Raw genomic sequence first — 13,871 nt, forward strand, 5'->3', positions numbered from 1 at the left:
TCTTTAGGCCCCTGAGAATTGCCTGCATTGCATCTTCCTTAGGGGAGCAGTGGCACAGTGGGACTGTGCTCCCCATCACCCTTGTTCACTGCTGTCTTCCGGTGTCTCCACTGGCTGGTGCCAGCAAGTACTCAAGCAAACAAGTGCAATGAAGCTGAACTGACTTCCCAGGAGAAAGATGCTCAGGCCTTGACCAAGGGCTTCTGAGTGGTGGGACCTGGAAACTCAGATCCTGCAGTGTGTGGGGAAGGGGCCTGCTTAGACAAAAATGATTCCCACAACAAAGCAGTCTTTGAGCACAGGGCACTTGGGCTTAAATTCCCAGGCCCATCATATGGGCATTGTCTGAGGACTTCTGCACCTATGCCCAATTCTCTCCTCCAGTGTGAGTGGACAGGAAGCAGGGTCCAGTTAGCACCAAGGTAAAGGGAGAGATCTGATGGACCCACTGGATGCTGAAGCAGGTGGCACCCAAGGTACCAGAGCCCCGGTCTCCAGGGCAACAAGGCAAACACACTTCTTCTTTATGCTGAAGGGAACAGACTCATCATGTTTCAAGTCCATTCTAAAAGGGTGTGTGGCACATGGTTGAGGCAGGAAGATCAGTCAAGGTCAAAACCAATTTGAGCTACATAGCAAGACTGCCTCAAACACAATGTCCTCCTCCAAGTGTTCTGTGGACAAAGTGTGTCCTCCCTTCCCCCCCCCCCCACACTCCAACAGGTAAAAACACTGGCCAGTTCCCTCCATCCACAACCCATCCCACCCAGGGCCCTATTTCTCACACCAAGATTGTCCCACCACTGCTCCTTTTTAGACAGCCTCCAACTCAGGGCCCCCAGGTGCAAAAACAAGCATTCCCTAAAATAGGGAGTCTTAGCCAGATGTGGCAGCACACATTTTTAATCACAGAACCCTGGAGGCAGAGGCAAACTGTTCTCTGTGAGGTGGTATCCAACTTGGTCTCCATACCAAGCTCCAGGCCAGCAAGTTACACAGTGAAACCATATTAGGAAAAATAGAGGGAAGGGGAATCTTCAGGACATGATGGGGCACTCCTCTGTACTGCCCAGTTCCCCAGGCTGGGAATTTTGGTGTTAATTATAATTCTCTGAGTCTTGCTACCGGACCAGGCTTGCTTCAGACTTGTCAATTCTCCCAAGTCTGAGTCTTAAGTGCTGAAATTACAGCCCTATGGCACTACACCAACCCCTTCCTCTGTGCTACCACCAAGGACATTTACAGTCTGGAGTGCAGAATCTACCCCGGCCCAGGGCTTCAAAGTCGTGAAAGCATCATCATTATTTAAGTTGGGCCAACATTAGATGCTGGCTGTAACAGAGAGCTTGGATAACAAAGTGGACACTTCACCCTGCTTTAGACAAGAAGCAGCTAACACAGAGGTGCCTTGCCTGAGGGTTGTGTGGCTACTACGTGAGGGCCTATCAATTTGGTAAGAACTGTTATTGGCGGGCTGGAGGGCTAAGCAGTAAGAACATTGGCTGCTCACCAAAGGGTCAGCACTCACAAGGCAGCTCACCACCTCGGGGAATGGCCCTCCGGCCTCCACGAGCACCGTTAAGTACATGGTGCGTTAACAAAGCACTCATATGTAATATAAAAAGAACGATCATGGGGCTGGACAGATCCATCAGCAGTCAAGACACACACTGCTCTTCCAGGTGACCTCAAATTCAGTTCCCAGCACCACGGTGGGAGCTCACAACTGCCTGTGAAGTCCAGCTCCAAGGGAATGGACGCACACTCTGGTCTCCACGGACACCTGTTCTCATGTGTGTACTCATACACAAACACAGTAAAAAATAAATCCCCACCAGATGGTTTCTCTGTGTATCCCTGACCTGGAACTCACTCTGTAGACCAGGCTGACCTAAAACTCAGAGATCTGCCTGCCTCTGCTTCCCAAAATCTGGGATTAAAGGTGTGCACCACCATGGCCCAGCTCAAAAATAAATCTTAAAAAGAACTATTTGTTTGCAGATGCAGAAACTGACCTCCAGAGAGGCTAAGTAACTTGTCTAGAACCAAAGCCAGCCAAGAAATGGATTTGAACCCAGAACTGGAACTCACATTTAGACACCACATAGCTAGTTCAAAGCAGAAGCTAGTGGACACATACGGTTGTTAAAATGAAGAAGCTGGGGGTGCAGTTCAGTGGGTAGAGTGCTCACTCATCATGGAGTGGACTGGTCCCCAAAACCACATCAACTGGGCATGGTGGTATACACCTTGGACTCAGGAGGTGGAGGGGAGATCAGGAGAACTACATGACTCTGCTTCAACCCACCAAAATCCCACAAAAGAAAACAAAAACCAAAACAGCTCAGTAATGATGGAGTTCCACCTTCGAGACCCACATGGCAGAACAGATTCCCAAGTTGTCTTCCAGCACGCACGCACGCACGCACGCACGCACGCACGCACGCACGCACGCACGCACTCACGCCCGCCCGCCCGCCCCCCAGCACGCCCTGGATTGGGACAAGGCTCACTGGTAGAACGGCTGCTTGGCAAGTCTCAGGCTTTACACTCCATCCCGAGTACCGCTGAGATAATAATGAAACTAGAGGAATCCAATGGGTTTTTTGTTTTGTTTTTAAAATCCTGATTTCTAGCAGGGAACAGTGGCACATGCCTCCAGTCCCAGCTATTCAGGACGACTACTTAAGCCTCGAAATTCCGGGCTAGCCTGAGCTATGTAATAACAACCAGTCTCCAAAAGAAGAAAAATGGGGGAATAGTGACGCACATCTTTAATCCCAGCACGTGGAAGGAGGCAGGCAGATCTGAGATCAACACCAGCCAGGTCTATACAGTGAGACCTTGTCTTAAAAAACAAAAAGTAACCCTGATTTCTGGCTTCTATGAGATGTGGAAGATCAAACAGCTCCAGGACCACCCTCCCAGGAGCCACATGCAGCAGCTAAGCCGAGCAGCCCTTGAGCTGGTTTTGGCTCTCCAGAGGCCACACTTCTCTTTATTTTCATAGCACATAAGGAATCCGGAGCCAAAGAGAGAGATGCTTTTCTTTGCAGCTCATACAGTAAGTGGGAAGACATAGCGCAGCAGAAACCCAGGCTTTCAGTTTCTCAGGCTGGCACGAGCCCCCATCCAACAAGGCACTCACTGTGCCTGGTGGTGCTCAGTCACTGTGGATGATGACCGAGTCCCGGACCTCACCCCAACGCCCCATCTGGACTCTCTGGACACAGGCATTGTGGCATCTGGGATGCGCTTTATTGGACATGTGGCCGTCCAAGCCTTGCTCTGTGAGGACTGGGGCCTGGGGCCCAGACACCAAGTCTGAGGAGGCCTAGCAGTCAGGGCTGCTTGGAGCGAGGCCACAGGCGACTGGTGAGTGAGCCAAAGAAGAGGCTCTGCTTGCTGGACTTGGAGAGCTCGGCCAGGCGCTGCTGCTCCTCCTGGGGTTGCGGACAGAAAAAGACAGGCGTCAGCATGATATAGAAGCCTGCCTTCCTTTAGATGTGGGTCCAGTAGAGAACACTAGTCCACACGGGAGGACCCAGACCCTGGCAAGAGCATCTCTGAGTCCCACGGGTGCAGGACTAGCATGCAAGGAGCCCTCTTCTCTCCCTAGCACAGTGAGAAACAATTAAAAGTCAATATGTCAGGCACAGTGAAAACAACACATATAAACCCAGCATTCAGAAGATTGAGTCAGGAGGATTGAGAGTTTAAGGCAAGCCTGAACTATACATATGAGATATTGTCTCAAAGACAAAACCAATGAAACACTCTTCCCCCAGACTCTGAAGCCAAGTATCCACATAGCTCTGTAGACTAGCTCTAAACCTACAGCCTCCCCCCAAGAAAGGCCCCAGAAGCACGCAAGGCCATGGAGGACTTACCTCACGTGCTGACTATTTCCCATCTCCTGCTTCTAGCCCAGGCTGTCAAATCATTAGCACAGCCCTACAAGGCAGGCTGTGTGAGAGCCCCGGCCAGAGGCTGAAGCCAAGGAAGACCGCGCTCAAGCTTTCACGCAGACATCCAGCAGACAGAGGCAGCTGTCCAGGGCACCCACCCACCTCTTCTGGGAGCCTCAAACGTGGCCAGTGGGGACTGGAGGCTAACCTGCTCGAGCCGGCTCTGCCGTTGTTTGAATGCTTCCAGCGGGTCCTCCTCTAGGGCGTAGTGCTCCAGCACAGTCCGCACGTCCTCCACCTGGTTCAGTGCGATGGCTGTAGGCACAACAGGAAGAGGTGCTGGTTAGTCAGGCCTCAGCATGACCCAGAGTAAGGGTCAGCATGCCCTGGAACGCTGTCAGTGCTGTCCCGTGCTCTGAAAGGGCTGCTCCAAACATGCCCAAATAGCCCCTAAGAGGAATGTCTGGGCATTCCAGAAAGGTCTAGAAGACTCCAAGATACTGAGAGGTCTCCTGCACCCTGATCGCTCAGTTTGACACTAATGACAAGCCAGAATCAAGTGTCTGCCATTGTCTTCGGGCTCAAGGGCTCTGGACCAGACACCGGGGGTCAGTCTCACTCTTGAGGAAGGCAGACAGGTCCAGCAAGGCCCGGTCATCAGAGTTGCCGTCCCAGGGCCGCAGAGCGACACCGTTGTAAGGCTGTAGTCGGAAAGCTTCTTTCTTGCAATCCACGACTACTACTCGGGCTGGGTCCCGATTCAGACATGAAATGTCCTGGAAGTAGGTGTTACGGATCAGGAATCATCAATCATCAGTGTCCTCCCTGCTGATCGCAGAGAGGACAGACACAGCATCATACACTTGGGGTGGTCCTGGCTTGCAGAGTCTCCTGAATACAGGACATGGAGGGTGACCTCAGGCTTCTGGGAAACTGGGGAGCTGGTCACATGAACACCTAAGCCAGGGGTCTCTAAGAGAACTTGGCCTCGGGTGGGTTCAGTGTCTATCCCAAGTCTGTGACAGGCTACAAACCCAGGAATTACAGAAAAGGCCTTGTCAAAGCCCGAGTTTTCCGTGCAATGACATAAACCCTGAGTCACCAAGATACAGGGGAGACCCCAACAACACAGTTAACAGGGTTGGCCAGTATGTCCACATGCATGGCTGGCCAAAGGAACAGATTCTATGACAGTCCCAGGCCCAGCCTCAGAAGCCATTTACAGCTCCAAAACAAAGCCTGTGCCCTCACCCCTCGCCCGAGCTAGGGGCAAGCACTGAATTCAGAAGGAGCAAGGCCTTCTTTCTCTTGGCAGTACAAGCACCCTCAAATCTACCCCAGAGGCCCACCGTGACCCCCACATGGCACCTTCACATGATGTCCCTCCATGTATCTGGTGGCGTCTCGGAACAGACGGTACGAGATGAAGCCGTGAGGGTCCACACTATCAATGAGTGGAAACGCAGTCTGCAAGGATGGAGGGTAGGTGAGGCTGGATCCCAGCCTCCATCTCACCCACCTGTTACTTCTGGCTCAGAGCCTCACCATGCCAGTCTCTGACGTGAAGATGACGATTTCATACAGAGGGGCAAGCTGTTGGAACAAGGTCTCAATGCCTGGACGCTTCTTAAACCTCCAGCCGGTGGCCAACTGCAGACAGTGAGGACAGGGGAGCATTGAGACCAGAAAGCCTGAGGGTCCTTGAGCAGGCTTCTGTTTGCTCCTGAGGGTTTGGGAGCACGTGGCTGGGCCTCACTCATGTGGCACATCTACTCTGAGCCAAGGCCAACTGGTGTTTGACAACCTAAAGCAGGTCCAAAAGAATGCAGAGGCAGCGGGGGACAGACAGCAAAATGAGGTGAACCCCACCACTCCTGACCCATCCTCCCAAGTAGACCCAACCACTGCCTTCCAAGGACACACCGACCACTCCGGGTGCAGGAGGACCCCAGTGAGCTCCAGGACCAGTGTATAGGGTGGCTGGTAGTAGGGTTCCCGCAGAGGGTCTGGGAGAAGGCAGGGGCTGGTGGGCTCGATGATCATCTGCAGAACAGGACAGACGGCTCACACTCAGCAACAGAGCTGGGCGGGGGGATGGGGACTGAGCCCAGCACCCCCTACTCACCTGTCTGTAATCTTTGAAATATTTGTATGTCCGGCGCAACTGCTGAACCAGAATTGGATCTAGAACACCAGGCACAAAGGGATTCCAAAGTAAGCCACTGCCCCACCTCCCGGGCAGATCAGTTTATTTTTGTTATTTCTTTACTTACAGAACAAAGAGTCTTAAGAGAAAGCAGGAAAGAACTCACAAGAGTGGGACAGTTTTTAAGGGAAGAATACCTATTTTACTGGTTTGTTTTTTTAGATAAGCCTTCTTGTGGCCAAGGTTTGTCTTGAACTCCTGATCCCCCTGCCAAGTCTGCACATATACACCTGCTGTGTCTAATGTAGAAGCAGCAAGTAGCAACATCGGTAACAGAGACACACTTGCCCCTGCCCAGTGTACTGTGAACACTTCTGTCTCCACACCATGCCAGGTACAAAACAGAGTGTTTAGACATCAATCCACTTAAAAGCCACAACACACACACTCCCAACCCCAACCCAACCCCCCCCCCCCCCCCGTGCAGGCATGTGTGTTGCTCTTGTTTTGGAGGATGCTGAAAAAAACTTTTAAAATATTTATTTGCATTTGCACATGGTCTCAATTTGTAGCCCTGGCTGGCCTGGAACTCATTATGTAAACCAGGCTGGTCTTCAACTTATAGAGATCATCCTGTCTCCATCTCCCAAGTGCTAGGATTAAAGCTGTGCCTAGCTTCATGGAACTATTTTTTGTTTGGCTTTGTTTTTCAAGACAGGGTTTCTCTGTGTAGCCCTGGCTTTCCTGGAACTCAACTCTAGACCAGACTGGCCTCGAGCTCAAGAGATCCACCTGCTTTTGCCTCCTGAGTGCTGGGGTTAAAGGTATACACCACCACTGCTGGCCATGAGATATTTTTAATGGTTATAATCTAGCATCTATGAGCAGATGTCCAGAACACTGTTAAAGCTTCCCACAACGCACAGGACAGACTCCCTGCAACCATGAATTACCTGGTCCCAAGTGGGAACAAGGCTGGTTTGCAGTAGCACAGGCCTGTTATCCCAGCTACTTGGAAGGTTAAGGCAGGAGAATTTACAAGTTCAGGGGCAGCCAGGACTACATAGTGAGCTTAAAGTCAGAACAGGCAATTTTGTAAGACCCTGTCCTAAAATTAAAAAACAAACAAACAAAAAACCATTAAGGGGGAGTAGAGTGGGCTGGAGAGATGGCCTAGCAGTCAGGAGTCTGCACTGCTCTTGTAGTACACCCGAGTTGGGACCCAGCACCAAAACAAGAGGCTGATAAACACTGTTCTCCAGCTCCAAAGCTTATTCAGCATTTGAGGACACTCACACTCATGTGCACACCCCACAGACATATACATACACATAATTTAAAAATAAAACCATGTTGGGGATGCAGATGAGTGGGGGAGCCCTTGCCTAGCACCAATCCCCCAGTCCCAGCACCTATCATCCTAACAGGTAACAACCATCAGCGTCAAAAGAGACAAGGAGAAACACTCTTGGCTAAGTGTACATATGACTTCAATGGAAAAATGGAAATACCTTAATGTGGCATTTCTTTCTTTCTTTCTTTCTTTTTTTTGTTTGTTTGTTTGTTTTGTTTTTTCAAGACAGGGTTTCTCTGTGTAGCTTTTGGTGCCTGTTCTGGATCTCACTCACTTGAACTCACAAAGACCTGCCTGGCTCTGCCTCCCCAGTGCTTGGATTAAAGGCATGCGCCACCACCACCAGGCTCTTAATGTGGCATATCTAATCTGTCCATGAGCCTGCCTCTTAAAGTCTCAATGTTGAAGCCAGTTTAAACCAGTAAACACATTTTATAGTAAACCATGACTACCTGTCCAATTTAAGTAATTTGTCTAAACCAGTGGGGAGCAGGGGATGGTGGTGTGTGCTCTCAATCCCAGCACTTGGCAGACAGAGACAAGTGGATCTGAGTTTGAGGCCAGCCTGGTCTTGAGTGAGTTCCAGGACAAGCAGAGGTACATAGAGAAACCCTGTCTCAAAAACAAATAAAAAAACCCAGAGGATTTAACATCTGTCCAGTTAAAAGGGCAGACTCACTCACGTGGCTAGTGTAAACCAGTGAGACAACCAGTGCTCATACCCAGAGTCTGCACACCGCCCCCCACAGGGGGTTCTCTGGACCCCCCAACCTCACTTTCTCTAAGGAAGGGTTAGCCAAAATTCACAACTGCTCTACTATCTAATCGATCAGAAGTTCCTTACCAAGCGCTGGTGAACCTGGAGTGCTTTGGAAATTGGGGGGGCGGGGAGGACATAGGGGAGAACAGGACAGACACTGAGAGCCATTGTTTTAGAAATGAGGCATGAGTTGGGGTAAGGACTTGGGGATTTTAAAACAAAAACAAAACCAAGGCTGCCATAAGAGGTCAGGGGCCACAGAGGCTCAGATCTAAGGTCCAGGAAGCCTTATGTCTGGGAGGGATCGCTGGGGCTCCCTGCCCCCATCTGTTCCTGACCATCTGCTCCAGGGCTGAGGGCCTTTTGTTATGTCCTTCTCCCAAACCATCCAATTGTTGCACCTCCATGGAAGGAGGAGGCGTTGGGGTGCAGGATAGAGGAACAGCACTCTAAACAAACAGAACAAAATAGCAGAGACAGGAACACCAGGGAATCTCAAACCTGTGTTTAGTCACTCACCGTTGTCAAATTCATCAGGAATCTGCAAGAGAAAAGGAAAGGTTTGGAACCGCAGAGGGAGGAGCCCAGTGCATCCACTCAAGGAGCTCCAGGCTGAGTAGGCAAAGGTCCCAGGGAGGGAGGGAAAGGAGCCTGAACCAACCCAAAGCAACCCACCCACACCCTTACAGAGCACACTGCTAGCACCTCTGGGTCTTATGCCCCTCACCTTGGTACCGTTCTCATCCACAGGGTTGTTTCCTGCAAGGGAGACATAGACAAAAGAAAGAAACTGGAGTCTAGTCTGCTGGCTCTGGGAGGTATAGGAGGATGAGGGTTAGAACCGCCCCCACACACACTCAGAGGGAATATGGCTAAAGGCACAATTCCTGGATTAAGGGAGGTACAGGCTAGGGGCCAGGATTCCAAGATATTTTCCCAGCACTGAGGAAGCAGAGGCAGGTGGATCTCTGAGTTCAAGGCCAGTCTGGTGTACAAAGTGAGTTCCAGGACAGCCAGGGCTGATACACAGAAAAACCCTGTCTCGAAAAACAAAAAGAAAAGAAAAACAAGAAAGAGAAAAGAAAGAGAGAAAGTGGTCTGAGGCTGTGCTGTACACACAAGGTGAAGAAGGTTAAGCTTTTGCTGCTGAGGGGAGACACTGGACATAGCATTGGGCACTGGGCCAGCCCCGTTCTTCCCACTGTCCCCTTAGTTCCTGAATTCAGGTACAGGAACCAATTAGAGGACAGAATTTTAAGTACAAAGTGTAGAAGGGAACTTCTTGAGTTCCTAGGTGAGTATCTTAGTTGATGGCCCTGCTGAGGGAAGAGCCAGGGAATGAACACAGTTTGAGGAAAGAAGGGGAGGTTCACAGTAGAAATCTGGGGGCCAGAAAGCCAGGTGTATATCTCTCACCAAAAATATAGACGATGCTGACAGTCCCACCGGCCCCCAGCAAACCAGCAAGCCAGAGAGCAACTTTTTTGGCATAGCTGGGACCTTCTGAGCCTGGCTGATGCTGTGGCCCATGAGCCTTCGGGCCCCCACGGCTGGCGATCTCAGCAACCTGAGTGGAGGGGAAGGAGGTGAGGTCAGTTAAGAGAAAAACAGCAGGATACTCTGACCTCTAATTTGGTCTAAGTAGACTCAAGATCAAGGGCCAGGAAGTGGACATACACAGAGCCCCAGAAAAACTGTGTCCTTAGAGAGATAAGCTGAAAGGCTGGTCCTCTCAGAGGGTCAAAACTAAACTGTGTAGAGGATCACAGAGGTTCAAGAGCTGACAGGCCGGATTGCCCAAGATCCCAGACGCAACAGGAATGCGGAGTCTGGAGCCAGGAAGAGTAGGGCAGAGAGAATAAGGTATGAAGGGGGCAAAACAAAAGGGGCAGAGGGCACACATGGGACAGAAGGAACAGTGAAGGCATTGGACACCCAGGGCCCAAGATGGAGGGGTATGAAAGGGAAGAAAGCAGGGGCGAGGGGATGCAATCTCTTGTCTGGGACTGAGGGGACGCAAAGGGATGGACCTGGAGGTCAGAATGACGTGGTCGAAACAGAAGGCAAGCTGGCTCCCTCCAGTCTCCCTGGCTCACCACCACCGATGCGAATGAAATGTCCCAAAGGCCCGCCTGGGACCCTGGCGTCCCGGACCCCTCCCCCGTCGAGTATCTCCTGAGTGCTCACTGACACCAGGAACAGGTGACCTCTCCCGGCACCCACGAGGCTAAGACGCGGGCTCCAGGGGATGCACTTGGGACCGCCATACAGCAGCCCCGGGGAGCAACTGTGGTCCACACCGGAGGCATGGGAGCATCCCAAACGCGGGCTCCGTCCCATTCAGCACCCTGAATGGGTATCCAGACTCGCCGAGCTGCGACCATACGGTCAAAACTTAGGGAGGAGCCCCGAAACCGGGCGCCGATCCCGGCGCCGCTCACCTGCTCTGAGGTGCGGGGAGGCGGCGGCGCTATCCGCGTGCACAGTCCCCGCGCGCCGACCCGGAACCCGCTCCGCAAGCGCGAGAACAGCGCCGCCGAGGCCGCCATCTTGCGCTGACGCCGCGCGGCCCCGCCCACTCGCTCGCTCTCTCCCGCCCCAGGCAGGGACTGCGACCAATGGGACCGCTGAAGTAGGGCGCGTCGACGGGAACCCGAGAGGGACAAAAAGGCGTGGGTGGCGTTCCTCGGCCGTGCTCTTAGTTGGCTGTTCTTCAGATTGTGTCGGAGCGTCCTAAATTGGAATCCAGTCACCTGCCACTACGCCCCCTGGTGCCCTAAGGATGGCCAGCATCCAGGCGTTCGGAAATAAGCGTTCACCTCTCAGAGATGGACGGAGGCCCAAAAAGCGAGCTGAACTCGGCAGCCCTCACTTTTTTTTCTCGTGGATCAGGAGCTGAACCGGTCCTCTCTCGGGTCTTCACATCCCTTTTTACTCCTTCCATCATGAGTTTCTAGAAAGGACCGGAGATCCTGCCACTCATTCGGATTCATTTACCCAAAGGAACAGTGCGTGCTGACTGGTGGAGGCTTGAGAGTGAATAAGAAATCAGGTGCAGGAAGCCACCATGAATGTTCCCTAATTTTGTAATGGGTAAAAGTCAGATTTTTACATTTAAACTGTAAAAAAAAAAAAAAAAAAAAAAACCAACGTACTAACTAAAATACATAACAGTGAAAATACGAAGTCGGGCAAAGGAAAGATACACAGAATGAAATAGCTGTTTCTTGGGTGGAAAGAAATGGATTGGGGTTCTGCTAAATTACACGTGTGTTTGAGTGTGTGCACCCTTGTGCCACAGGGCGTTAGAGAATGGAAGACACTTTCAAGAGTTGGCCGGAAAGACGGCTCAGAAGATAAGAGTACAGAAGTTAAGCAGCAGTCCTGGCTACTCTTCCCCAGGTCCTGAGTTCAGACACTAACAACCACATGGTGGCTCACAACCATCTATAATAGGATCTGGTGCCCTCTTCTGGCAGGCAGGGATACAGGCAGACAGAACACCATATATAATAAATAAATAAATCTTTAAAATATATGTTTTAATTTTTTTTTAAAAAGTCAGTTTTCTCCTTCCATCATGAGGGTCCGGGAATCAAACTTGGGTCATTTGAACCTAGGCTGTCTTCCTCATCTGAAGTCAGTGGTTACGATACTGTCTACTTAACATACTGTAACTGGGTGGAGGGGACATAGGTCTTCATGATGTATCTGAACTTTTACATTTAGTTTTATTTTGAGACAGGATCTATGTAGCCCAGGCTGGCCAGAACTCACAGAGGTCCACCTGCCTCTAACTGCCTTAGTGCTGGGATTACAGGTGTGGGCCACCTGCCTGGTTGAGGCAGTCAGACAACTTGCAAGAGTCTCTCTTTCCCTTATAGAAGTCCAAGTGTCTTCACCCACAGTCTCCTGTAGCTCAGGCTGACCTATACAGCCAAGGAAGACCTTAAACTGATCCTCCTGTTTCCTTCTCTAAAGTGCTGGGATTAGGAGGCATGTGCTACCATATACCCTGTCCAATGGCATGTCTTTAATACCTGAAATACTTTATAATATGCTTCCATTTGTGAAGACTTGGGCCTATCACATATGAAAAAGAACAAGGTACACACCCTGATTCTCTTAGGGCGCTCATTCCTGCCCCAGTTATCAGACTTGCTGAAACAGTCCTGGTTCACTGCTCTGGGCATTCAAGCTAAGACTGTGGGGCTGGAGACAGCTCAGTGGTAGAGTGCTGGCTTAGAATCCCCTAAGGAGGCTGGGAACATGACTACAGCACAGGAGGAATGGAGAGTCCTTGACCTTCACTTAGCCCCAAGATGTAATTTGTCAACCAATATGGCAAGGTGTTCTAAGGAAATCACAAAACTCTAGATAATTTAGATTACATATCCAATATAAGTTAATATTGTTTCAGCTCTTCCATTAAACTTCTGGCTGTTCTTCAAATGCCTCTGGCACTTGAGGGATACAAATTCCCTCAATATTAAGACCACCTTCCATCTCCGGACTCCACCCAGTTTGACTTCCTGGGGGATCAACCTCAGGTCTGACATACCTAGTCTCCTGACCAGTTTTTGAGTTTTTATTTACTTAGAGGATGTCCCAGCATGCATGTGGAGGTCAGAGGAGTCATGCAGGAGTCAGTCCTCTCCTTTCATCACATGGCTTCTCAAGATTGAGCTCAGGCCACCATGCTTGGTAGCAAAGTACTTTTACCATCTGAGCCATCTGGCTGGCTCTGGTTATACTATCTTGACTCTAAATTGGTGGCTGTTCTGGTTGAGGCAACCCATTCATTACTAGTCCCAGCAAACCACAGGCTCCAGTAGCCAGAAAGATTCTTCTCTGCATCTGGATCTTGACTTGTCCCCTCAAATTTCACAGGCTGCACCATAGGTCAGCTAAGTTCTGAGTAGTCCAAATTCCACTCTTTTTTTTTTTTTTTCCCCTTCTTGGTTTTTTGAGACAGGGTTTTTCTGTGTGTGGTTTTTTTGTGTTTTTTTGTTTTGTTTTGTTTTTCAAGACAGGATTTCTCTGTAGCTTTGCACCTTTCCTGGAACTCACTCTGTAGACCAGGCTGGCCTCAAACTCACAGAGATCGGCCTGGCTCTGCCTCCCTAGTGCTGTGATTAAAGGTGTGCGCCACCACCACCAGGCCTCTGTGTATTTTTGGAGCCTGTCCTGGATCTCACTCTGTAGCCCAGGCTGACCTCGAACTCAGAGATCCAAACTCCATTCTTAATGAGGCTATTTTTCTATACTGGTGTTAAACCCATGGCATCACACCTGCTGTGTGAGCACTCCTCACTGAGCTGCATCCTAGCTGAGTTATCTTCTGGCGTGGTTGTCCCCCTCCCATCCTGCCAGGGTCTTACTATGTAGCTCTCTGGCTGTCCTGGAACTCAAACTATGTAGACCAGGATGGCCTCAAAATCACAGAGATTTGCCTCCCGAGTGCAAGTGCTGGGATCAAAGATGTGTACCACCATGCCCCGCTTTTACTTTTTGAGACAAGGTCCCACTAAGGCAGTTGTTCTCAACCTTCCTAATGCTATGATACTTCAATACAGTTCATGTTGTGGTGAGCCCCAACCATAAAGTTATTTTCATTGTTACATCCTAACTGTAGTTTTGTTAGTTGTGAATCATAATGTAAATATCCGATATGCAGGCTATCTGGTATGTGACCCCTGTGAA

At 50.4% G+C, this 13,871-nt stretch overlaps 1 protein-coding gene across 1 annotated transcript; it reads right to left on the bottom strand.

Annotated features, from left to right (window-relative positions):
* Positions 1–2,966: 2,966 nt before the first annotated feature.
* Positions 2,967–10,751, bottom strand: Timm50 (translocase of inner mitochondrial membrane 50). Its single transcript, XM_036173397.1, has 11 exons — positions 10,610–10,751; positions 9,585–9,735; positions 8,896–8,927; positions 8,688–8,709; positions 6,034–6,092; positions 5,832–5,951; positions 5,454–5,558; positions 5,277–5,375; positions 4,528–4,684; positions 4,117–4,223; positions 2,967–3,443 (listed from the first exon to the last, which is right to left on the bottom strand). The coding sequence occupies exons 1-11, from the start codon at positions 10,715–10,717 to the stop codon at positions 3,342–3,344; spliced, it is 1,062 nt and encodes a 353-aa protein (XP_036029290.1). The 5' UTR covers positions 10,718–10,751; the 3' UTR covers positions 2,967–3,341.
* Positions 10,752–13,871: the final 3,120 nt, after the last annotated feature.

Source organism: Onychomys torridus, chromosome 1, assembly GCF_903995425.1.
Source record: "Onychomys torridus chromosome 1, mOncTor1.1, whole genome shotgun sequence".
In the NCBI taxonomy this organism is placed as follows: Eukaryota; Metazoa; Chordata; class Mammalia; order Rodentia; family Cricetidae; genus Onychomys; species Onychomys torridus.